Source organism: Agelaius tricolor, unplaced genomic scaffold (assembly GCF_023055355.1).
Source record: "Agelaius tricolor isolate 1412-34295 unplaced genomic scaffold, bAgeTri1.0.p SCAF_25, whole genome shotgun sequence".
Classification (NCBI taxonomy): Eukaryota; Metazoa; Chordata; class Aves; order Passeriformes; family Icteridae; genus Agelaius; species Agelaius tricolor.
This window is the reverse complement of record NW_027269285.1, coordinates 7,005,513-7,028,757: the sequence shown is the minus strand read 5'-3', so window position 1 is coordinate 7,028,757 and position 23,245 is coordinate 7,005,513. Positions and strand designations below refer to the sequence as shown.

Genomic DNA, 23,245 nt, shown 5'->3' with positions numbered 1-23,245 from the left:
GAACTTCACTTTGTGCACACAGAGTTGAGGATGAGCACCTAGGTTGAGGGGAAGGGGGGTCTTAGAGAACTGCTCAGTGTTTTGCTGTTCCTGACTCCTTTCCTAGGTGAAGGCTGAATTTGCAGTGGTCAGTGGTCCAGCTTAGAGGGAAGAGCAGAGAGTAAGTCTCTTCTTTTGTTGCCCTGTCAGGCTGAGCAGAGGTTTCCTGAGGTCTGACTCTGAGCAGCATGTCTGAAAGGCTGACCATCCTAGGGTGGCTTCCTGGGAGCTGTGTGCTTTTTGGGGGTGAGAGAAGGGAAGGGAAAACATTTCCTTGCTGGAGGTGAGGGAGATATAAAGGGAAGAGTGCTCAGGCTGCAGGCCTGGGGATAGAGGGCCCTGTTACATCCCAGCTTGAGGCACTGAGGGCTTTTTGTAAATACACAGTGTCTGTTTCTGAGTGGGCTTGGCATCCAGTGTTGCTGGAACAGAACTTTTAGGTCCCTTTGGGCTCAGAGAGTGCTGGTGCACTGCCTGCCCCAGCTCTGGGTTTGGGGCAGCCTGGGGAGGCTGTGCTGAGCTGCAGTGCAAACTGCATCTCTGCCTCCTTGTGTGATTTGCTTCAGTGATTAATGGCAGCGGCTGTTTAAAAACCTGGTGCCTCATTTGCAGTCTAAACTTGTCTGGTTCCAGGCTCCAGCCAGGGGCTATTTATCTCTGTGTGCAGGCTCTGGAGGTGGGCACTGTGGGGGCAGGGGTAGCTGCTCACCTGTGGCTGGGGGCAAATGGCAGATATAGGATACTGGATTTTCCCAGTGTCTTGTAGGGAACATTTTTTCAGCTGCAACATCTTGCAGGGATTGTATTGCCCTCGAGGAGAGAGGGCCTCTGCCTTTGCAGACCCCCATGGGGAGGCCCTGGGCCCCTAGAATATCCCAGCAAGAGACTTGATTTCAGTGGTACATCAGGGCTGTCTTTGGCTCACTGCACAAACAGTGAAGGTGCAGAGGGGATGTTGAGAGTTTGAAGGATCTGAGGGTAAAAAATTTAGAAAGACATTTGTGTCATCTTAAAAATTAAATCCCTTCTTGAGGTGTTTGGTGCAGAGAAGTTCCTTGCCTATTCAGTGAACTGCAACAGCCCAGGTTCCTCTGGAGCTGGAAAGAGGATACTGAGCCAGCAAAAAGGGTCCTGACACTGTTGCCAAATGGGGGATGTACAAGGGTTTTAAACATAGATTCAGCTGCTGTACTGAGGGGGAGCCTTGCTGCTGCCTTCCTTCTCGGGGTGTTACTGTTGCAGAGCACCCACATCCTTCTACAACTGCAAAAATGTTCCTCCTGCCTGGGCTTCACTGTGCAGTTCTTCAGAGCCATCCTATGTGATAAACCAAGGGAGTCTGTGGGAAGTGTGGCAAAGGGAGTGCTTGTGTGTGAATCATAGAATCATGAAGGTTGGAAATGGTCTCTAAGATCATTGAGTCCAACAGTCAACCTCACACTGTCACGTTCATCACAAACCCATGTCCCCATCTGAGTGATGCCAGAATGAGCAGGATGCACATGGTGAAAGCAGGGATCACTTTCTCACTGCTTACCATGTGAGTGAAATGTCTTTAAATTATTTATTTCCTATTTTATCTGTGTAACTTCTGCAGCAGAAGTTATCTGTGTTAGTGGCAGCAGCAGGCACCAGCTTTGAGGTATTTGGGCTGCACTGCTGAGCAGTGAGTTCCCTTCGACCTGGCCCTCAGTTAACTGGGGAGACACATGGGTTCTGCTGTGTGTCGGTGATGGGTTTGGGTGGGGACTGGGGCTCCCCGGGCGCTCCCTGCCCTCGGGGTGCTGCCGGCTGTGCCCGGGGCAAGGCTCAGCCCCGAGGGTTCCGTGTCCCGCGGGAGCGCGGCTCGTCCGGGCCGGGACGGAGCCCCTCGGCAGCAGGGTCTGCCGCGAGGCCTGGCAAGGGTTAACGCCGAAGCCCCACGCCCCCTTTGACGGAGTCGGGCCAACCTCGCCAAATTTGAAAAGGCATCCGGGGCTGAGTGTGCGCCCTGGGAGCATCGAGCCGCGCTGGCCCCGGACCCCCTGCGCGGGCAGCAGCCGCAGCCGCCGGGGCTCGGCTTGCCGAGGGTCGGGGCTTCCCTTTGGCGGCCGGAGCGGCCATCCCCTGTGCCCGGCACCCCTGCCCCGTGCTCCCCGCTCCCGGGGCTCCTCCGTGCCGCGGGACCCCGCCGTGACCCCGGCCGGGGCAGCGCGGTGTGGCCCTGCGCCTGCCGTGCAGTGTAAGAGGGAAAGGGGAGGCGGTAGGAAAACCCCGTTCTTGCAAAAATGCAGCTCGCTCTTTTCTTGTCCTGGTGCTGCTGCCTGCACGGATGCGCGCTGGGCACTGGCTTCCTCTATCAATTCCCAGCATCAACCCTGCAGCACAACTACCCAGAGCAGAGCTCCGGCTCGCCGGGCAGCGGCTTCGCCAGTCGCCGGTGAGTAAGACCGGGTCCGCCTCCGGGCGAGGAGGCTGCGCCCCGCCGGTGGCCCCGGGGGACAAACGGGCACGGCAGAGCCGCGGGCAGCGGTGCCTCGGAGGGTGCAGGGGCGGGCTGGGCTGCTGCCCCTCGGCCAGCCGGGATGGGCTGCCCGCATCCTCAGTGGGGCGCGGGACGCTCCCTACCTGCCCGCAGCAGTGTCCGCCTCCGGGGGGATGGAGGAGCTGAGCTTGGGTAAATGACACCCGCAGAGTGTCCCCCTGCCGCGCCCAGCCCGCCGGGGAGGGGAAGGGGCTCTGCCGGGCTGAGCGTCCCTGCGCAGCCGGAGCAGGAAAACCTCCTGAGCCGGGACGCTGGGGATGTCGGCAGAGGGAACTGTTATAGCCCTCGGCTGCGAGGAGAAACTTGTTCAGCTCAACAAAGGAAAGCCCTTAATTACAGATCTTTCTTCAAGAGCTGCAACTTCCAAGTAGCTGTTTAAAACCAAACCTCCCACTCTTCTCCTCTCCCCCCACCCCAACCCAATTTCTTATAAACTTAATATAAATCAGGTTTGATTTACTATATCTTACTGCTTTAGTAGAGCAAACAGCTTAGGCTTCTCCCCCTCCCCTCTGTTTTCTCTGGGTATTTCTCTAGAGGTGAAACAGCTGTTCAGATGAATGAGCTGCACTGTATAAAGCAAGAGAGTGGCTTAACCTGATTCCAGTTGTTCTTGAATTTCACTTTTTTCTTTTTTTTCCCCCTGTCATTCCCTTAAGTGGGGACTTGAGATTTAATATTCAGGGCTCGTCCATCCTGTCTCTACCTCTTTTCCTCCTCCCTTGCTAATACCTAGTCTGCGTGAGTTGTGCTGCTGTGGAGGAGGGCTTCTGTTAGCACGGCTTACTTGGCCTGGGGTTTGGGAAAAGGCACGGACTCCGTGGATTTCCGTGTGGGATCGGAGGTGCAGGGGCGGCACCAGCCCTGTGCCTTGCACGGGGCTCGCATATGGTGCGGATTTTCCCCCGGGGGGAGGTGGCTTTGTCCGCTGCGCTGTCAGACAGCCCTGGGGCTGCAGGGGGTGTGATGTTAAACTACAGCAACTGTCAAAGGGTTTGAAACGGCAGAAAATTATAGGAGAGTAATGGGATAAACCTATCCCAGCTGGATCTCTTCCAAGGTACCCCCTTCCCAAAGCATGAGCTGCAATGAGAACCACATGTCATTTGTCTTACATATCTATTAGCCTGCAGATCTTTGTTCAGAGCTACCACACTTACATGAGTGTGGACTCTGCTCACCAAAGACCTTCCCCAGTTCCCACTCTTGCACAGCTTTCCTATGCCTCAATGGTTTGGATAGCTGATGCTTTGTCAGGGGAATGTGTCTCTCTCCAAGTCTATAAAGTGTTGTGTAAAACCACATAAACCTGATTTAAACAATGATGCTGGGGAAAGCTGGTAGATTTTTTAGATTTATTTTTATGTCCGATGGAACTTTGCCCTGGGAGAATCTCCCATTCTAGTTTAATACAGAGGGGGAAGTAAAAAATTGAAGGGAGGAAAAAATCAACAGTGGATGTTGTGAAAGAAAAATTCAAGTGCTCAGTTAAATATCACACGTTGAAGCAATCTTTGTATGTTTTAATTTCCCCTTGAGTGGTGAAGTTTTGTTGTTGGCAAATGTCTAACAGCTTCACTTTCTGATGGGAAAATCTGTGTGGGAAAACTTTCCCCAGCTACAGTGTTGGACTTTTGAGGGAAGTCTCCTGCTGGGTGCAGCTTCAGGTTGGGATAGCTGGACTTTTCTGGGTTTAATATGGTCCATGATAGGAGTGAGGCTTTTTGCTCTGAGTTTGACATTGATATTGATCTATATGGGTGCAAAGCCTTTTTTCAAGGACTGAATCAGACTGGTATAGATGGGTTTTTATGTTGTTCAGTGTCCCTTTTGCCATTGAAACAGGGGATCTTGGTAGCATCTGAATTATGTGAAGCAACAGCAGCTCCATCACAGTGAGGCTTTCTGGCCTCTGCTTTGGAGAGGCTGTGGAGGAGACAAGATGGTGGGAAGGTGATTGCTATTAATGGCACTATATTGCCATTCTGACTTTCTCTTCTTCAGCCTTCCCAGTGTGTGCTTTGTACAGTGACTTCTGGCACTTTTCTGAGCCAAAAATAAGCAGGGACAGAGCCTTGAAAACTCCTGCTGCAGCTCCAGGTGTTGGTACATGGCATCACATACTGCTGGGATGCTGTACAGTGGACAGGTTTCCTTGCTATAGGACACACCATCTTTCTGCACTTGTCTGTTCCTGTCTTTGATCAACAAGTGATTGAGCTGTTTGGGAACCTGCTATCAATTTTCTAAAAATTAACTTGTTATAAGAGCTGTATTTCTCCAAGGGGAGAAGTTTCTGGAGTCCTTTGTGCTGATACAGCCTTTGGTATCAAGGTTGCAGGCTGGCTCAGAGAGGGCTCCTGAGCTCTGAGGACTGCTGATCATGTTTGCTGCAGAAGAATAAGGCCCTGAGCACTGTAAAAAGCTTGGGGTGGTGGTGAAGGGAAATTTGGAGGAAAAATTACTGTTATTCACATTCTTCAAAGTGAAGCCATGGAATACTTATTCTGGAGTAATGATGTATTCTTTGTTTCCTTTTTTTTAAATGAATATTCTAACTTCTGATTGGCTTCAGTTGACAGGTCTTGGTTATTAGACCAAAGAAACTTGCAGTCTATCTTTGCATGTGCTTGAATTGAACTGCTGATGTGCTGCCTGAAATCCAGTGTCTGCTGGCATTGTATGGACTGCAACAGCCTCACAATTTAGCTTGAAATTCCCATTCAGTGCATGCATTTTGAACTTGCTGCTGTGTTAAGGCAATGAATGGGAAGTGGGCCTTACTGGAAGCATAAGAATGGAGGGGCTGCCTGCCAAGGAGAAATCTTCCTCCAAGCTCTGAGAAGCTTTGCTAACTGAGTTAAGGGAAGCTTGTTCCCATGCTGGAAGTAGCTGAGTTGTCAAGGAACGCTGCCTCTGTGTTAGTTGTCTTTGGGGTTGGTGTTCTCCCAACTCCTCATTCTATTTTCCTGTTCTTTCTAATTAGTCATGCATTGAGTCCTTGTGAACTTAATTGTGGGAGTCTGAAACTTCTGAGAATAGAGGCAGGCCTTAGACTGGAAACCTCTTTGGATGAGAAGTGGAGGTGGCTGATAGAAAATCCCAAAACATGAACCCAAAAGCAATGTAGGATGATAATTTTTTCACTGGGATCATTACAGTACCATCACAAAAGCCCTCTGGGGTGGATGCAAGTCCAGCTGTTGCAATTAGGTCTTCAAAACACTCTTCAGCCTAAAAACTTCTTCCTGTTAATGAAGATTAGAACCATGATGTTACAACTAATAGGACTGTACAAATAGGTATTCTTATCCACATTCTACTGGCAATTGCACATTTGGTCACAGTAATTCCCAGTGATTCCTACATCAGTGATGTTTCTTGAGGATGGATATGGAGAGGAAAGTAATATCTGATAGCTCTAAGTGCAATATTTGCTTGGCAGAGGCCTTGACATGGAAGGCCAGGTAGCCTTTGGCCATTTTATGTTGTGACTCAGAGCACAGCCCAGGAGAGTGAGACCTGGGTCCCAGCTGCTCCTCTACCAATGGTTTACTCCATATCAGGGGCCAAATCCCTTTGCCATGGATTCCATGGAATAGTTAAACAAGCTCTGTGAGCTGCTTTGGTGTGGGAATGATGTTTAAACAGACACCAGCTTTCCAGTACTGCAGCTTGTCTTCCTTCCCTGAGAAACCCAAAGTGTTGGTGCTTGAAATATGTTGCCAATTATTCCTTGAGGCTACCAGTTTCCTAACAGGTCACTTGGATGTCTGCCTCTCAAGATCAAGATGCATGTGTGGACCTCTTGTAGGTAGTTGTGTTCTGTCCAGAATAACTGCCTGTGTTGTGCCTGGCCCTGCAGCTACATCTGTGCTGGGCTGGAAATGACCCTCCCCAGCACAACTGCACTGAAATGTAACAACCTCCAGCCTCTCAGGTGAGCTTTTAGTTCTTTTAAGTAACTGTGGGTCTCTTTATGTGATAGAGGCCTATTCTTAATATTAAAAGGTCATCTATGAATAAGTATCCCTATTTATGTAGTCTGTAAGAATACTTTCAGAATGTGTATCTGGAGTTTTCCTGATGGATTTTTATTAATTCTCTCTTCACTAGAGACAGATGACTTGAACCTTATTTCAGCCTCAAATTCTGAACCTCTCGTGACTCTTAAGTGGGTGTGGAATACAAAACTATACATATTGGCCAAATGTGGTTCTCTCTCCTTTTAGTGACAGGATCTTGCTCTCTGAGTCATTCTCTCCATCACCTAATTGTCTGCTCATTGCCTGAGGTCCCTGGTTTGCTCTGGACTGTGAGGATGTCAAGCAAACAAACTGGGATTTGTGTCACGCTGAGTCCTCTGCTCTAATTCTGCTTTGAAGTGCCTGACCCAGGTAACCAGGAGGTCAGAAGGTCTTGAGCTCATCACCAGACCCTGGAACTATCTGGTGTTTGTTCCCTGGGCTCTGCAGCCATATGATCTTCATCTGCCTGCTGGGGTTCAGGGCTGTAACTTTGCAATGCAATTAGCAGTGGAGCCAATGGTAGGCTGAGGGTCTGGTGACACTGGAATGGCTTTGAAATACCAGATGTGATTGTAGCTACTGCAGTAAATTGTATTCCTGTAGGAAATCTACTGTCCTGCCTTTCCAGCTGCTTGTGTGAATGATTTCCCCTTAGGTAGGTTTCATTTACCAGCTCAAGGGGAAAAAACAAAGGGAGCAGAAAGGCAAAACAATGGGTGCCAGTGAACTTGTGTTCCTCTTGGATAAATGAACAAATATTTCTTTCAATAATCCTTATTTTTTAGTTTTCTCAAAGCTGAGCTTGTTAGGGTGCTAAAGTGCTGGTGGAAATAGATTAGAAATGTCACAGCTTTGCTTGGGGAGTGGTTCTATGACACTGGGAGCACAGAATATTTACTTACATCTTAGTTTTGTTGGGCTGTGTCTTGATAAAGGGGGAAAATGAAGAATGACTTTGAGATAATGATTAAGAACTGAAAGCATGGAGTGCTTTAGGTCTTCTAGGTCAGAGTAATGGACCCTTTTCTGCATCAGACCTCCAGCATGTCTGGAAATTTAACTGATTTATAAAGCATAGATGCCTTTCCTGTAGGATTATACAAAAATTCATCCAACTGCATTTCTGAAATATACACAAAGCTCTCAACTCACTTTTAATTAGGCAGATCTAGACAGTGCTTAATGTACTTCCACTGAGGCATAATGTTTATTTAGAATCTTTGAGCATACACCCAGCCTGTGCCAACTTAGATATCACAAGCATTCTGCTGAGGGTAGTAGCTGCAAATTAGAAAAGAGGCAAATACTACTAATTTGGTTGCTGTCCTACATTTTCCATCTTTTTATATAGCTGAATAATACTAAATCTCTTGCTTATTGTAGATATGCACAGTGTAGCACTCATCTGAATTAGAGTCCTTAATACTGCAGAAACCAGCAAGAGTAGGAACTGTGATATTGCTCCTTATTGGTTTTGTTCCTTGCCTCCTTTTGTTTGGAGAAATGGTTGTTTGTTTATGTGTAATTTATTACATGGTTTAGGTGCTTTGGCTGCTTTTGATAAGTAATGTTTTCCTCCTTTTGGAATTGAACAGATGTGTAAGTGAGGAGTATGCTTGGGTGGAAGTATTGCCTGTAAGGTTTAGGCCTTGCTGTTTGAAAACAGCTGAATCTTTTGGGGAGGACCAACAAATAGGAAACTATTTCAGATTTCAGACTCCTTTTCCACTTCTAAAGCTGGGCAATCATATTTGTGGCAAAGAAAGAAGCCTCTTCTATCTGTCTAGAAATGGCTTTCACCCAGAGGCTCCCACAGTGGATGCCTCTGAGACAAAAGCTGAAGGCAGTTTCACAATGTTTCATGTTTGCAACAGGTCAGTCTCCTCTTCCACATTGATGTAGTTTATCTGGGAAAGAGAATCTGCTACTCAAAATCATAACAGCTGATTTGGAGACTGAGAAGAGACAGTATCTATGAGATTCTCTTATTCAGGACTCTTCTCTTTGCCTCTGTGGTTTGCTTTGTGTCTCCTGTCCATCCTCCCAGAGCTGAGTAAGGCTGTTCTTATCCAGCCACCTGCCTTTGTGCTGAGCAAACAAACCATCTGTCAAAACATTAAAGCTAAAGTGAGGTACCACTGCATAGAAGGGACCAATTCATGTCCAATATTGACATCAGGTTATGTAGTCAAATGTCTTTTTAATAAATTCCACTTTTTCTGCCCCTAGGAACTGGGTGGAAGTGATATTCTTTGCAGCATTTGTGCTGCATGCAGGCATGTGTTTGCTCAGAGCATCTCAGAAATGCCAGTGCAGTGAAATCATGAGGCAGGGGAGTATTCCCTGGATGTGGTTGTGTAACCAAGTTAGACTGAGTCTGTAGAGTTAAGAACAGGTCCAGTTCTGTTTCTTCTGGATGTCCCCCCACCTCTTTTGTGTGTGTGTATGTGCACTCTGGAGAGGAGGTGTGTTTGTTGGACAAGGCTCTTGATTCCTGATTTCCACTTTTTAATGGAATAAAAAGACCAAGGATGTGGAAAGAGTGTGCCTTGTAAAGGTAGTATAGGACAAGGTGTTTCATGAAAGGTGCCTGTTTCATGCAAGGACAGTTTTGGGGTGGACTGTGAGGAAGGGGGCACAGCAAATTCAGTTGCAGGACCTCAGTACTAAGGTTCTTGTCTTCTATGTGAGAAATGGGAACAGGATGCCCCTTCCCCTGTGCATGTTGGATGTTAGAGCTGTTTAGGACTAAGAAAAGGCAGCTGCATAGTGCTAAATGAGCTAAATACTCCTTTTGCCCTCTTGGGATGACCTGGTGAGATGGAGCTGCTCAGTTAAGGCGCTACACAAAACCTTCCCTTTTTGTTTTGTGCCTGGGGTCAACCAAATCTGCTTTTTGCCTCCAGGACTTTGCTAAGTTGCTCAGGAGTGTGGTGCTGGGAGCTCTGAGCTTGGTGGGAGCTGCTGCTCCTGTTGAGGGGCAGGGCACAGGGGCTGGGGGATGGATGACATCACGTCTCCACGCTGGGCTGCCCTTGCCCGCGGTGCCGGTGCTCGCTGGGGTGTGGTAGCCCTGAACGGAAGGGCAGACATTTCTTTTTTGCTGTGTGCTGCTTAGCCCTTATTAAACTCAGATGTTTCTAACCCCTTCCTCCAGGCTCTCATTATTGCTGTAAACACAGCAGAGCACAGGGAGCTTTTTCAAATCCTCGTTTGAGGCAGCAATGGGTGACAGCTCTCCCCACATGAATTTAACACTTCAACCCAAGGGAGATTCTGCCTGTGTTTTCCCTAAAGAAAAAGACTTTTTCATCTGATGCCACTTCTCTTGTGCCTGCCTTGGGTTGCTTGGCTTCCTGGCTTTCTTCTTGCCTGATTCTGTCTTGTGCTTCCCCAGAACCTGTCTGGTTTCTGCAACCCTGCTCAATGTTGGCTGTCTGGCTCTTTGTCTCATCACTGTATCTTGTTCAAATGTTGAGTTGTTTGCATTTTCAGTGGCAGTGAAAACAATACCAGCTAAAATAAGGTTTCTGTTGCTGTGCTAGGATGAGTCAAAAAGGCTCTCCTGGAAGAAACACCTAGATCTGCATGTCAGCAGGTCTGGATCTCAGCTGTACCTGTTTCAGATTTACTGTGTGCCTCTGACAGAAAATTATATTTCAGCTTTCTGTGGAGGGAGAAGGAGAGGAGAGACTGCCATGGTAACAGGATCTTAGATGCTTCCTACCTATGAACCACAACTTCACCCAGCATGAGCTACTGTACCCCTGTGGGGGAACTTAGGAATCCTTGGTATCTCTGAATATAACCCACTAACTTTGAGGTAAATCCAGGCTATTTATAACCTCCCTGTATGCAGTTCTCCAAGGACTATATCCATTGCAAATCTACTTATGAGTCTCAAATATCTGTCCATTTAATATAATTCTACTTTGAGCTGAGAAATTCTTGGCCCATTTGAGGTATCAGAGCTGCTTTGTGCATAGCATTGGCTTAGTAAAAGCTGTGTTCCTGCAAAATCTCTGATGGTCTCTGTCAGATCATCTGTGTGACTTGATCTTGGGACATTTGTGTCTCACTCTGGTTTTGTGTTGTCCCTTGCTGTAAATTGAGCTAAAGAGCTCCTGACAGAGAGCTGGACAGAACCAGGTTATGGCAGATGTTAGGAAGGTCATTGCCATTCTGATGCTGTATTTAGTCACTGGTGCTAAGTTTCCTTTTGGAAATTTAGGCTATCCTAAAACACTTAAAGATGAGCTACCTTGTTGCAAAATTCTCAAAATCTGGTCCCTTGAGTCTATGGCTTGATTTAAACTGCCCTTCAAAAGTTTCTGGCATGTGGGGAGGTACAGAGAGCTTTTCTCAATTGTGATTCTATATCTCCAAGAAAACACTGATTTAATTAGTGGCCACTGCAGATTTGAGGTGAACTTTCTAGGCAGCTTTTAATAAACTTAGAGCTAAAATGGCAGTGCCCCTGAGAACTGAGCTGTCAGCTTGTGTCTGTCACTGGCACCAGCAGTACAGGACAGAGAAAATCTGATATGCTTAAGCTTCAGTATTTCAACATGGCAAACCCTGCTAACCTAAACACTGAGGGGGGAGCTGCATTCTTTGCTATGCCTAATCTCTGTATTTTGTTAAACATGCATTCCTGCCAGAACTTTATTGGACAGAACAATAGTGACCAGCTGGGCAAGTGACCCTGGCTTTTCTGGTCGGCAGAGGAATTCAGCATTTGAGAAGTTCAGATTCTCATTTGCAGCTTAAAGTGATCTGGATTTAGTTGCTTTTAATTATTAGCTGGCTGATTCATGAGGCTTTGTTTTCCACCCTCTTTCCCAAGACAAAGACTGTTTCCTTAAATGCTCAATATATATTCTATAGAGCAGCACAGAGTCTGGGAACTGAGACTTGCAAGTTCTCTCTCTCTTTTCTTTCCCCTAAATAAAATGGGAATAGTAATACTTCCCTTCATGTAAAGGAGGGCTCTGGGGAGTATTTCACGAGGGTGTGGTTATATCTTAGAGGGAAAGCTACAAAATCCAAAGTACTGTATATGAATTTATGCTGAAGTTTATAATAAATCTATGAATGATAATACTTGGCTCTTGTATAAACTTCCACTCTTACAGAGTAGAGGTCATTGTGCTCCCTGTTTACTGCACCTCTCTGAGTCTGAATGACTGAAATTGGTCTTTGGGGTTAAATCTTTGCCTGAGCTCTGCAGAGAAGGATTAGTTTGAAGGGGATGCTGAGGGGTGGGAGAGGGAGGTGCTGAGCAGGGCAGGCTGGACTGACCAGTAGCAGAGGGCTGGGTGATGGCACAGGCTGAGGGGCTCTCCCGTCCCCAGGGTGGTTTTTGGGAGCCTGGCTGTGGGACACACCTTTAGAAGCAGCTTTGAGCTCAGGGCACAAATGCCTGTGGCAATGGGTGTGACCCAAGAGCACCGGCCTTGGAGCAAAGGCAGCCCTGGGCTCTGGTGCTGCAAACTTCCCCTGCTCCCATCTGAAATACAGCAGAGAGCAAAAAGGCAAATTGGCTTTGTAGGATGTTAGAGTGCTTGGCTTAATGCTGCTGTAAATCAGCATAACCTGCAGCAAAAGCTACAGCCTCCCTGCAGTGTATTTCAGGATACAGCACCGAGCCAAAGGGTTTAAACTATCACACAGTAAAATGCTGTCTCTGGGGCAGCTGTTACTGGAAGTCACTAATGTATATCACAAATGATACAAAAATTTTGGATTACAGAGTGGTAGGAATTCTTAGGCTGTCAGCCTGTGGATAAGCTTTGAATGAGTGTGCATTGCAAGCAGAAATAATAGGATCTCATATTGCCAAGCACTAGAAAAATACTTGAGGCCCGATACTGTAATTAAAAGTCTGCTAAAACCCTTGCAAGACCTCTGCAACCAAACCCATTGTAAATTTGTTTCAAGAACCACAGCAACATACTAATTTTCTTGGGTAATGTCCTTTGAAACAATCAAGCTCTCTAATTATGTCTGTCAGGCCTTGCCAAGTGGTTCTTGGCATCTGAACTAGAAGGTTTTCAAAGTTGCTTCTGCAAATGACTGTGGAATTTTGCTGAAGGTAAACTTTCAGCTCCCAGGTACCATTTAGAGAAGTTGCTGCATAACTTTTAGGAAGGTTAGAGTGAAGCTGTATAGCTGTACAGTGGCTGGGAAGAAGGAGGAGAAAAGTGGGAATATGGAAATTACAGGAATCATCCCAGCTTGTCTCTTGAATTGAATGCAGTTAGAGACTGGGTTGATTTGTGTTGGGCATTTCAGCTGGTGTCCTGGCTGAGCCTGGGAGTCATCTTGTGCTGCCTGTGTCTGGGTGATGGATTGGATCTCAGCATCCCTGTGGAAGCAAGGTTGGATTTGCAGCACACACTCCATATGTGGGGGTGGTTTGGGGCTTTTTTTGTTGTCATTTGGTTGGATTTTTTAAACCAACCAGCCAAAAAAACACCACCACAAAGACCAACACCAAGCCCCACCCAAGCATTTGACTGGAATCACACACTTCCCATGGGCTGGTGGCTCAAGTGTTGCCAGTAACAGCTGGATAGGTGAGCAGCCTGTTCCCATGGACATACCTCCAGCAAGGGGAACCAGTTCAAGAGTTCTTCTGTCACTCTGTGCTCTGAGGTTCTACCAACCTTTTTGATTGGTGAATGAGAGTGGTTTCTAGTGAAACTCAAACCACTTTTTTCTGCCGTGATGTGAGTCTGTCAAAGCCATTTAATGTGATGTTCAGCACTACAGTGTTCATATATCCCTCTATACCTGCTTAGAAATGGCTCAAGTGAATGCTGTGGCAATGGCAGCTGCTGGCTTTGCTTCCAGGGTGGCTCAGTCTGGCACCATCCTTTGCTGAGACAGTGCATGGAAAGATTTCTCCAAACTGCAGTGAAAGGTGTAGAGGAAAACTCTCATGTATGTTTGTATGAGGGAGGAAAAACCACAAGCAAGTTTGAGCTGTTGTGTGTGAAGGATGTTTGTGTACATACTTAGTGCAATAATAAACACAGATTGTTGCTGTGTGTCACTCACAGGTTTGCTGGTGTGCCCTCAGCCAGTAAAACAACATTAAGATGTTCCCAAGCTATGTAAAAGGTACCAGAAATACAGAATAACTGTCACCCATTGGTAAAATTCAGGTCATAACTACTTGTTTGAATCAAACTTTTATCTTGCATGCTATTTGTGTCACACTTCATTCTCTGATGGCAGAAATGTGTGTAAATAGGAGAAAAGGAAAAAAAGTTAATCTCTCTTTAATGGTTTTGCCTTGAATTTGCCCCAAGCTTTTGTCAGTATTGTGTGTTTAATGTCTTTAGTTTCAGCCACTCCTTTGCTCACACAGACCGAGACCCTCTCGCCAGTAACTCCAGGCATTCCCATTCCCAGCAGAAGGATGAGGGATGCCTGTGAAACCTTTGCTTTAGGAGTTTGGTTCACTTGTGGGCACCAGGTTGAATTTTCACCAATTTGTGGTTAAAACACTTTAAGTTGTGGATTTTTGCACTTTGCCATGGTGGAGCAGTTAGGTTGCCCTGTCCTTTTGCATTGGCAGGCAATCTCTAACTTAAACCACCACCAAAGAAACCCTGCAAACCCCCATCTAGTGGAGTTTGCTGTACAATTCTGCACAGAACAGGGCAGGAATTTTTCTGACCAAATGCCTGTATCTCCTTCAGACCTCCTGCTGTCCCCTCTCTTGCTCAGTGCTGCCTTCTCCCCATCCGGTTTCCCACGTGTCTCCTCGGGAATGTTTCAAGGCAGTGTTATCATTCCTAAGGAATCTACTGTGCATGCACAGCCTATGGAAGGTTTTTTTTTTTCTTCAGCTGTTATTACTTGGCCAAATCAAACCCATTTTCCACCTGGATACTGAAATGTAGATCTCCTCCCTTCCAAACAGAGGCTTCCAAAGCACTGAGGCACTAAAGCAGTTTTGTAGATTGCTCAAGAATTTTTTAATAATAGGGAAAGGTGTTAGTGTTTCTGTTCACAAGAGAAAGGTTTTCTTTTTTTAAGCTCTTTTTATTTCTAATGAACAAACTGGGTTGCAGCAGGGTTTAAAAGGAGAATACAAATAATTGTTCTTGGCTAGAAATGAGGTATGGTGACTGCTTCCAGAACCAGTGAAAGCTTAGGAAGCTGTGTTAAAAGCAGAACAAACCTTTTACATTGAAAATAGTTAGGTAGAGCACTTAGTTTCTTGCTGTCTCTTTCCAGTCTGTCTGTAGACAGATATCAAAGTGCAGTGGGTTCTGTGTGATTAAAACACACCATCTGCTGAAGAGTGACTTTAGAACTTGGTGAGGCAACACTGAGTGCTCCCCAGCAGGGTTTGGGACTTCTGTGTGCAAAGAGCTGAGCTCCAGCAAACCCTGTGGAGTTATTTTTGTGGCATTGGATGGGTGAGTCAGGAGAGTGGGAGTCTGGAGGAAGGTGAAGAGGAGGCTGCTGGTATACAGCAAATTGTTGTGGAACTGGAACTGCCTCATCCCAGCCATGCTGTAGTTGCAGGGAGGTTTCAATGAGGTCTCTACTTAGTGCAGAGGAGGCTCTTTGGAAGGGCTCCTCATTGGCAACCAAGAGGTGTTTTAGAGCAATTCACTTCATTTACATGGGCTCTGGAAAGGACTGGCTTGAGAGGGAAGCAAGGAAGAGAAAGATGTGATAGACTAACACCCATGGATGTGAACATGTGTTTGTAAAGGCTATTGCTATGCTAATAGTGGCTTTTAAGAGTTTTAGCCTGGGCAAGTTGGAATTTATCAACCTTAAAGCTATTGCTATATCCTTCTGCCTTAGCTCAGCTCCTGATCCTGCTCTCAATATGCCCTTGGATCAAAACTGGCTGTTGTAAAGGGCAAACTCAGCTCTCTGATGACAGGACAGATCTCAGTTCTGATGTTCCTACTTCCCTACACATGAAACTCCCATGGGTGTGACTGGAACAATAGGATTATTTTCCAAATTATTTTTTATTGTAGTAACGCCCAGGACAGCCTTGTGCCAGACATGGCAGACATGGAATAAAAAAGTTTTCAATTTAAATAGCAAATTAACACACAGGCTTTGGGGTTTGTTTTTCAGGCTGATTAACACTTTGAATACCCAGGCAGAATGGTTTTCCAAGGCTTTGTTTTCACTGAACTGGGTCTTATGTGGCTCATCCTGGCAATCTTGAGCTGGTCTGGGGGTAAAAGCCTGATTTATCTACAGCACACAGCACAGACTGGTAGAGCAGTTACTGGAGAAAAGTGCTTTGCTCTTGAGGTGCTGATGTGTTTGTGGGGTACAGCTGTCCCCAAAAGAATCTTCCTGGAGTCTTGTCTGAGGCCTGGTGCAGATGCTGGCTCACAGGTACCTGAGCTTCAGCTGCCTCACTGAACACAAGTGGCTAATGTGAGAATGTAAAAGGAAGAAGAGAAAATGTTGGTCTCCAAGCAAAATAAGAAGATGGATTTGTCTAGACTGGCCTATTGTTTCTAATCACCTCCTCCAGCACAGGAAATATTAGAAAACTGTGGGGTTTTCTTGCACTTGAGGAAAGGCTGTTCCCTTGGTGGTTTCAGTGGGGTTGGTGTCAGGTCTGGCTCTTTGGCAGCCACCTGAACCAGGAGTGAGCCTGCACAGCTGCTGCAGCTTCACTCTGGAAGAGGTGCCTTGGCCCATGAAATCCTGTTCCCACCAGGGATGGACAACCACATGGTAGGTACTGCTTAGAAATGTCTGCTTGTAGTCCCTTGTACACCAGAGCCCACAAATTCCTGTACAAGCTGCTGACCAAATTGAAGACCTAGACTGAAAAAATTGGAATGTGGCACAGGAAAAGAGAAGTGGGCAGGTGGAAGGGGTGCTGCTAGAAGAGTTGTGGGTTCAGTTTACCTCACACAGCTGTTTGTGCAGGTATTTCCAGTTGCATCCTAAGACCTGTGAATCTGAAGTTAAAACTTTAATCTGGTTTTTGATACATTTGGGGCTCACTGCTCTGACAGTTGAAAACATAAGGAAAACACATCTGTATTGCTCTAAATAGAAAGCAATGTGCTGTTTGTGGGATCTCTTTCTATATATATTTTTTTGGTTTGTTTCTAGCTATCAAAAGGATGTACCTTCTCCAGTGCAGCAATATCCCAACTGTTCAGCTCCAGGAAAAACCCAAAACATGCATGTTACATGAGCAGATTAACATCATGCAATAGTAGGAAGCTTGATCATGCCATCTTAATTTTTTTTTTATACACTCAACACTGTCCTTTTGACATTGCCTTTTGTTCTTGCTGTAGTTTGTGGTTTTTGGTGCCAGTATAATGTTAATGAAAAACACTGCTTCATTTAGGCCAAGTGCCTGTGTTCCTGTCATGCATGTGGCATTCATTGCTGCTGGTAAGTGCTGGGAGTTTGGCACCAGAGGGCTGAATGGGAGGCACAAAGATGCTCTGTTGTCTGTACAGAGCTCTATAAGCAAAAAAACAAAACAAATTTGGGAGTAGGCCCTGTCCAATCCCTGCAGATTGGCTGCTGATGCAGATACAGGCTTTGTAGGGCAAAGGGTGGCACTTAAGGAGATGCTGAAACCAGCAGGAGCCTGATTTGTCCCTTTTGGAGGACTGAATTGTGCAAAGTGTTTTGTTACAAGGGGAATTAAAGACAGCCATGGGCACTGCCTTTGTGGATGGTGGAGGAGCAGCTGTAGCCACAACAAGAGCAGTAGTAAAGCACAGGATGCTCTGACAGGGTCAGTGACTCCTTATACTGCTTTTCTTAATGTTTTCTTTTCTGCAAAGGTTTTGAGGACAAGCAGGTGTGTGTCAGTGCCCTGTTCTTCTACTTAAAATTCACACTCTACTTCTTGCTAAATCAAATTTAGAGCTTAATTCTGAATGAATTGTTCTAAACTCAGATGTATTGACTTTTATCAAAGTTAGTCTGGTGCTTATAATGAGGATCAGGGTCACTGTCCTCAGCTTAACCAGTTCTAGATCAGACCCTCAGAGGAGGACACAGACAAGTACCAAATGTAGACTTAGACCACAGGGATCTGTTTCAGACAGACAGTTGGTCTGCCAAATCCCTACTGCCAAATCCCAGCTCTCTACTTTCAATCAAGGTCTTAAGGATTTTTTTTCCTGTGATCCCACCCCTCCTTTCAAGGTCAGGCTTTTTAGGAATGAACAACCCAGTTCTCTGGATGTATTCACAGTGTGGAGGTGTTAGACCTATCTACAACCATGTTATCCAGCTGTGCACAAATGTTTAGACTCAGGTTCTTCTTTTGGAAGACTCTAATTCAAGCAGTTTTTAATGCTGCAAAAATGACATACTTGGTTGTAATTGTGCATGATTTCCACGCTGCATGGATATCAAATGCCAAATTCCACCAAGTCAGTCTAACAAAGACAGATTCCATGGATATTTTGGTACATTTCCTCTTTCCTCCCTCTGAGAACACTGGAAACTACTGTCTTCTCATTGATTGTGATAAGCTCATGGGAGGGAGCAGCAAAACATTGCAGTGTGTAAAAGAATGTCTGTAAAAGCAAAGAACTTCAAAGGGGTGAAGCCCCCTTTTATTTCTGAGCACTCAGTCATGGACTAACTTCTTTCATTTCACTGCTGAAGGTAATTATGGTTCAGGTCAACCATATTTATGGTTTGATTCAGTTGGAACATGTCACTGGCAAACTGAGAGGAGATGGGTACTGGCTCTGAATCAGAGGGACTTTATGCTGGAGGAATATTCTTGGTGCCCTCTGCCCTTACACACAAACAGGTATGTAGGCTCAGAGGGACTTTTGAATGTGATCAGTTTGTTTCTGATACTCCCTGCCTGATCAACACTTAAATCTTCATCTCCCTCTGTTCTATCCTTCATTAATATCAGTGCTGATGCTCTACAAGGGTGTGTAACAGGTGAGTGTTCTTATCTGGCAGGTGCCTAATGAATGAGTTTGAAAATTAGAAGAGAGGAGGGATGTTCTCATGGCTGAAGGAGCTGAATGTGGCTCTGGGAGCTGGATCCCTCCTTATCTCTGAAGAAGAGTTGCACACATGTTCCTTGGTATTTAGCTATGCTGCTTCTAGGTGTTTAATAATTCCAAAACAGAGAGGTTTTCCCTTAGCCCCTGTAACTTCAGTGGCTGCAGGAGGATAAGGTAAAATCTAATGCAGTTTCCTATGGATTGAAGAAAACTCAGCCCTCAAGGTAGTGCTTTTTGGAGGGTCATCCCTGCATGAAACAAAGCAAGGAAAGCACAGTTAAATGTGCTTGGCTGCAGAGCTTTCTGAAGACTGAGGCTGAAGCTGTGTGCAGACTGAACTGTGTTTTCCTCCTCAGGTAAAGATTCCTCTAGGACTAAACTCCCTCCAGCAGGCTCTGATAATGCACTTTGTGTGGGAAAACTTAAGGCTGTTATTGGCAAGTGAGTATTTGAAGTGCACAAAGCACAGAACATATTGCTCCCCTGGGGAAGGGTTATGCTTTTGAGAGGTTCCTAGATAAATTGTCCCATCTTACTCTGCTAGCCAGAACTTATTTTTATGGCCACTTTGTTCAGACTCTTATTGTGGGGGTGGAGTGGTGGTGTGTGCAGAGAGATTGGAGTTCCTTCCAACCTTTGTCTGACCAACAGAGCAGAGTGGGAGACCTGGAACTTGTCTTATTCATGTTCGTGCCTCTGGCTCTCTGCTGCTTCAAATGGCTGCTGCTGTCTGGCTTCAGAAACACCAGCAGCCTTCCAGTTTTATTCCTTTCCCAAAATGAATGGGCTGTTACAGAGATTTCTCTCCCTTTTTTTGCAGGAGTCAGGGTAACCTCTATTAGTGACTATGAAGTGCTCAGTGGGAGTAAGGCATGCGTAAAACATCAATATTGACAGCAAGATTACTGTGGCTTGTCGTGGCTTCTGACTTGCAGGCCTCTTAAAACTTTGTAATGGAGGAGCAGAATCTGCTTTGTACTGAACCCTGCCATGATAAGCCTGTGTACAGCCAGCCCCTCACCCCTGCCAGGTGGTCTTTCATGGGTTCCTTAGCAAAGGTCCATCTATGTACAGGCAATCCTGAATCAATCCATCAACACTGAACATTCCAATAGTGTGGAGACTGCTGGTTACAATTGAATTTTGTAGCTGGACAATGAGCTGGATGACAGCCTTGATCCTAAAACCTAGTTACCTGGGGAGAGCATGAATACAGCCAAGAACAGGGGGAACTTAAGCCCAACTTGGCTTTTATCTGAGCTTTCCAGTAACATGTGATGGGATGGTTTCCTCTTTAGCCAGGTCACAGCAGTAAAAAGTAACCTGGTCCCAGCCAACTGAATTAGCTGGTAAACTTGATCCTGATGAGAGTCAAAGCACATTCAGGGAGGTGTGTATTTGTGAATAAGAAAGGAATAATGTGATTTTATAGAAGTGGATGGTTCAGGAAGAGATAACCCAGAGAGCCTGGAAGCCTTTGAATTTGGATTTCTTGGAATGTAGAGGGCAACTTCTACTCCTGGCCTCAAGGGAATATATAAATAACTAACCCCTCCTAATGCTGGGCTGCAGCACAGAGTGTATGGATTGCTGTTCTGGCAGAGCAAATGGGATGCTGTACTATTTACACAGAGAAAAGGGCACAGTTTGCTTTCATTGAGTCAGAATAGCAACTTTTTCCCAGTGAAAGTCAGTGACCTTCTGATTTTATTGAAATTCCTCACTAGGATTGCAGGGAAATTGATAGCTCCAGTGAAAAATGTTATGAGGAAACTTGGGGAAATCTACCTAGCTATCAAAACACTCCTACTGTTTTCTGTGCCCTAAATGTTGATCTCTGCTAAGTATAACACACAGTGTGTTATCCTTATGGAAACAAAAAAGATAATTCAGTGCAGTTGTTTACACAGGACAAAGCTTTAGGGCAAATCACAAGCATCAGAAATGCCAACCTTCCTAAGAGACTTCTGTCATATTTATTGAGAGTGGGGAGGGTCAGTTTGTGCCCAAACACATGGAACAGGTGCTGATGAAACCATCCTGCATATGAAGTGTTCTCCTACTCTCAGAAAGAATTCTCTTCCTTCTGGCTTGTCCAGTTAACTCTTTACCAAACCCACACCATTTTACTCAGCTCTACAAATGGCTTTGTGCAGAGCCCAGCTGGGGGGATTGTTTCTGCTGGAAGCTGTTCTGAGCTGGTGGGAGTGTGGTGTGATGGGAGACCACGGATTTCAGGAGCTGGAGCCGTGTCTTTCAGTCCAGTGAGAGCATCAGCTCCCATGGGGGAGGTGGTGCCTGCTGTAGGTCTGTCCCTAGCAGGGCAGGCAGCCCTGGGTTTGTGTGTGGTGCTGAACTGTCACCTCTCTGACAGAGGTGATTAGGCAGGAATGCAGCCACTTCCATTCTGAGCTGCACAATCCCGATTCACCAGCCCTTGCTGGGTCCTGATCAGTCCAGCCCAGTGGTTCTGACACTGCTCACTTTGTGATCCCTTCTCCAGTGAAATGGAGCCAGCAAACAGCCAGGGGGCTTTTCTCTTGTGAACCACCTGGAACGTCCTCCAGGGACCCCCAGGATGAAGAGAAGCTTGGAAAAGTGAGCAGTTTGGACTAGGAAAGAAGCAAACACTGCTTTTGGGCATGGCTCTGTGTGTTGTGGTGTGAGTGCTCCTAAGGATGGGTGGGTGGATGGATGGAGACATCTCTTATGCACCCTGTAGGCTTAGGGAACACTGTGCAAATCCCAGTGGTGAGAAGGGAGGGAAGATGAAGTTTCCTGTCAGTGTCTGCCCATCCATGAAATGATTGCTCTAACTATGCTATCCAGGAATTAAGCTTTGATATGTGAGTGTGGGGCTCTTCTGGAACCCACAGTATTTTAGCTTGGTTGTATGTTACCTTACACTTCTCCACCCTCTGCAGTCCCTTTTCTCTCACTGTTGGATGTAAAATCATCCAGAATCTCCAGAGGTGAACTGGGAGTCCCAATAAGCACCTGATGGGTGCAGGAGGATCAGAAAGTCAGTGGGGTGCAGGTATGGCTTTGTCTGGTGTCTGCCTCTGGAAGCAAACTGCACCTCCAGCTTTCTGAGTAAGCCTGGATGTCCTGTGAGATGCTCTCAGGCTGTTCCCCATGTGCTCTGGAAGGGGAGGATTTCTTGTGTCCCTCCAGTGTCCAGGTGCCTGAAGCCATCACTGCTTTTGCTGAGTCAGCAGAGAGCAGGCACCCCTCAGCATCTGCTGAGGGAGGGGTCTGTTCAAACTCCAAGCAGGAGTTTCCAGACTATCTCCAAATGGAAGCAAAGTATTGATTTTGTTGTTCCATTTAGCCTGAAGGGTCCACAGCAACATTCTGAACCTACACAGTGAATGTGATTTGATAGCTGCTGGCATCAACACCCCCATTCCCTCTGGAAAAACACATTGTCAGCTGGGATCAAGACATGAGATCTGGGTCTGTAGCCCCAGAAGGAAACTGTCTAAATCAGCAGTTTGCAGGCCATGATCTGCAGATCCTCTGTTGTCTGTGAAAGTCTTCCAAGAATTAAATAGGGTGTGAGAGGAGGGGGTGTTTCTTTGGAAACAGCTGGAGGAAATGGACCAAGTGAAACTCCTCTCTCTGAGCAAGGACCAGTTCCTTGGGATGCTGCAGAACATCACACTAAATATGCTGGTGATGAGCATGCATGAGATCCTGAAGGAGCTGCTGTTTGGATCATTTTGTTTGCTTGGTTGGAATATTCTTTCTGAATAAGCAGCAATATATTCTCTGCCATCCTGGATGCATGCCAGTAAAAGTCCTAAACCTTCCTTCCTAGCATCTGTGTATAATATAAAGGGTCATTTATAATCTCTGTAAGCCATGATGGGGCCTTTCATCACGTTGTCTGAAGCCTGCTTGCATTCTGGAGGCTGTTCTTGCTGACTTTTGGCTTGCAAAGGGAAGTTTTGGGATGGTTTTGTCTGTCTGTCTTTCTTTTGTAATCACTGTGCTATTTTATCTGCACTGAGTTCCAGGCTGCATGTCCTAATGCATCCTTGACCAGCTGTGTTCCTGTTTTTGTCTCACCTGCCTGTGTGCCACAGTAAAAAGCCCTAAAAGTTGTATTTGTAGGAAAATTATGCTATTTATGGGAAGCCAAGAGTGTGATGTACCTTTCACTCCTGGCTGTGGGTACCTTTGTAACCAAACCCTCTCTTCCATTGGTAAAGAGAGAAGTTGGAGAAATCAGTGCTCACATTTGATTAGCTGAGTATCTTTGGGGTCTGCCCCTTTTTTTTATGCCCACATTGGTGTTTCTGCTTTGGAGGTGAGGTGATAAGTGTGCTGTCCCTGGATTTGAGTGAAGGATCTGTTACCCTGCCATGAGCTGCCAGTCCTGTTCAGCCTGGCAAACCCAGGCTTCAGGCAAGGAAGGCAATGCATGGAGAGCCTTGGGGAGCTTCTCACTTCCTGGAGTGATTGAGGAACCACTGAGGGAGCTGGGGGTGCTCAGCCTGGAGAAAAGGAGACTCAGGGGTGACCTTATCACTCTACAGCTCCCTGAAAGGTGCCTGTGCTCAGCTGGGGCTGGGCTCTCTCTCCAGGCAGCACTGACAGACCCAGAGGACACAGCCTTAAGCTGTGCCAGGGGAAATATAGGT

The 23,245-nt window shown here is 46.3% G+C and overlaps 1 protein-coding gene across 4 annotated transcripts in view; it reads left to right on the top strand.

Annotated features, from left to right (window-relative positions):
• Positions 1-2,016: 2,016 nt before the first annotated feature.
• The window catches only part of COL26A1 (collagen type XXVI alpha 1 chain), a 171,996-nt gene continuing 150,767 nt past the window's right edge, over positions 2,017-23,245 (top strand). For all 4 annotated transcript variants that reach the window (XM_071447847.1, XM_071447849.1, XM_071447848.1 and 1 more), the window contains exon 1: positions 2,017-2,458. In XM_071447847.1, coding sequence (XP_071303948.1) covers positions 2,307-2,458 — 152 coding nt within the window. In that variant the 5' untranslated portion in view covers positions 2,017-2,306. The remainder of the gene's footprint in view (positions 2,459-23,245) is intronic.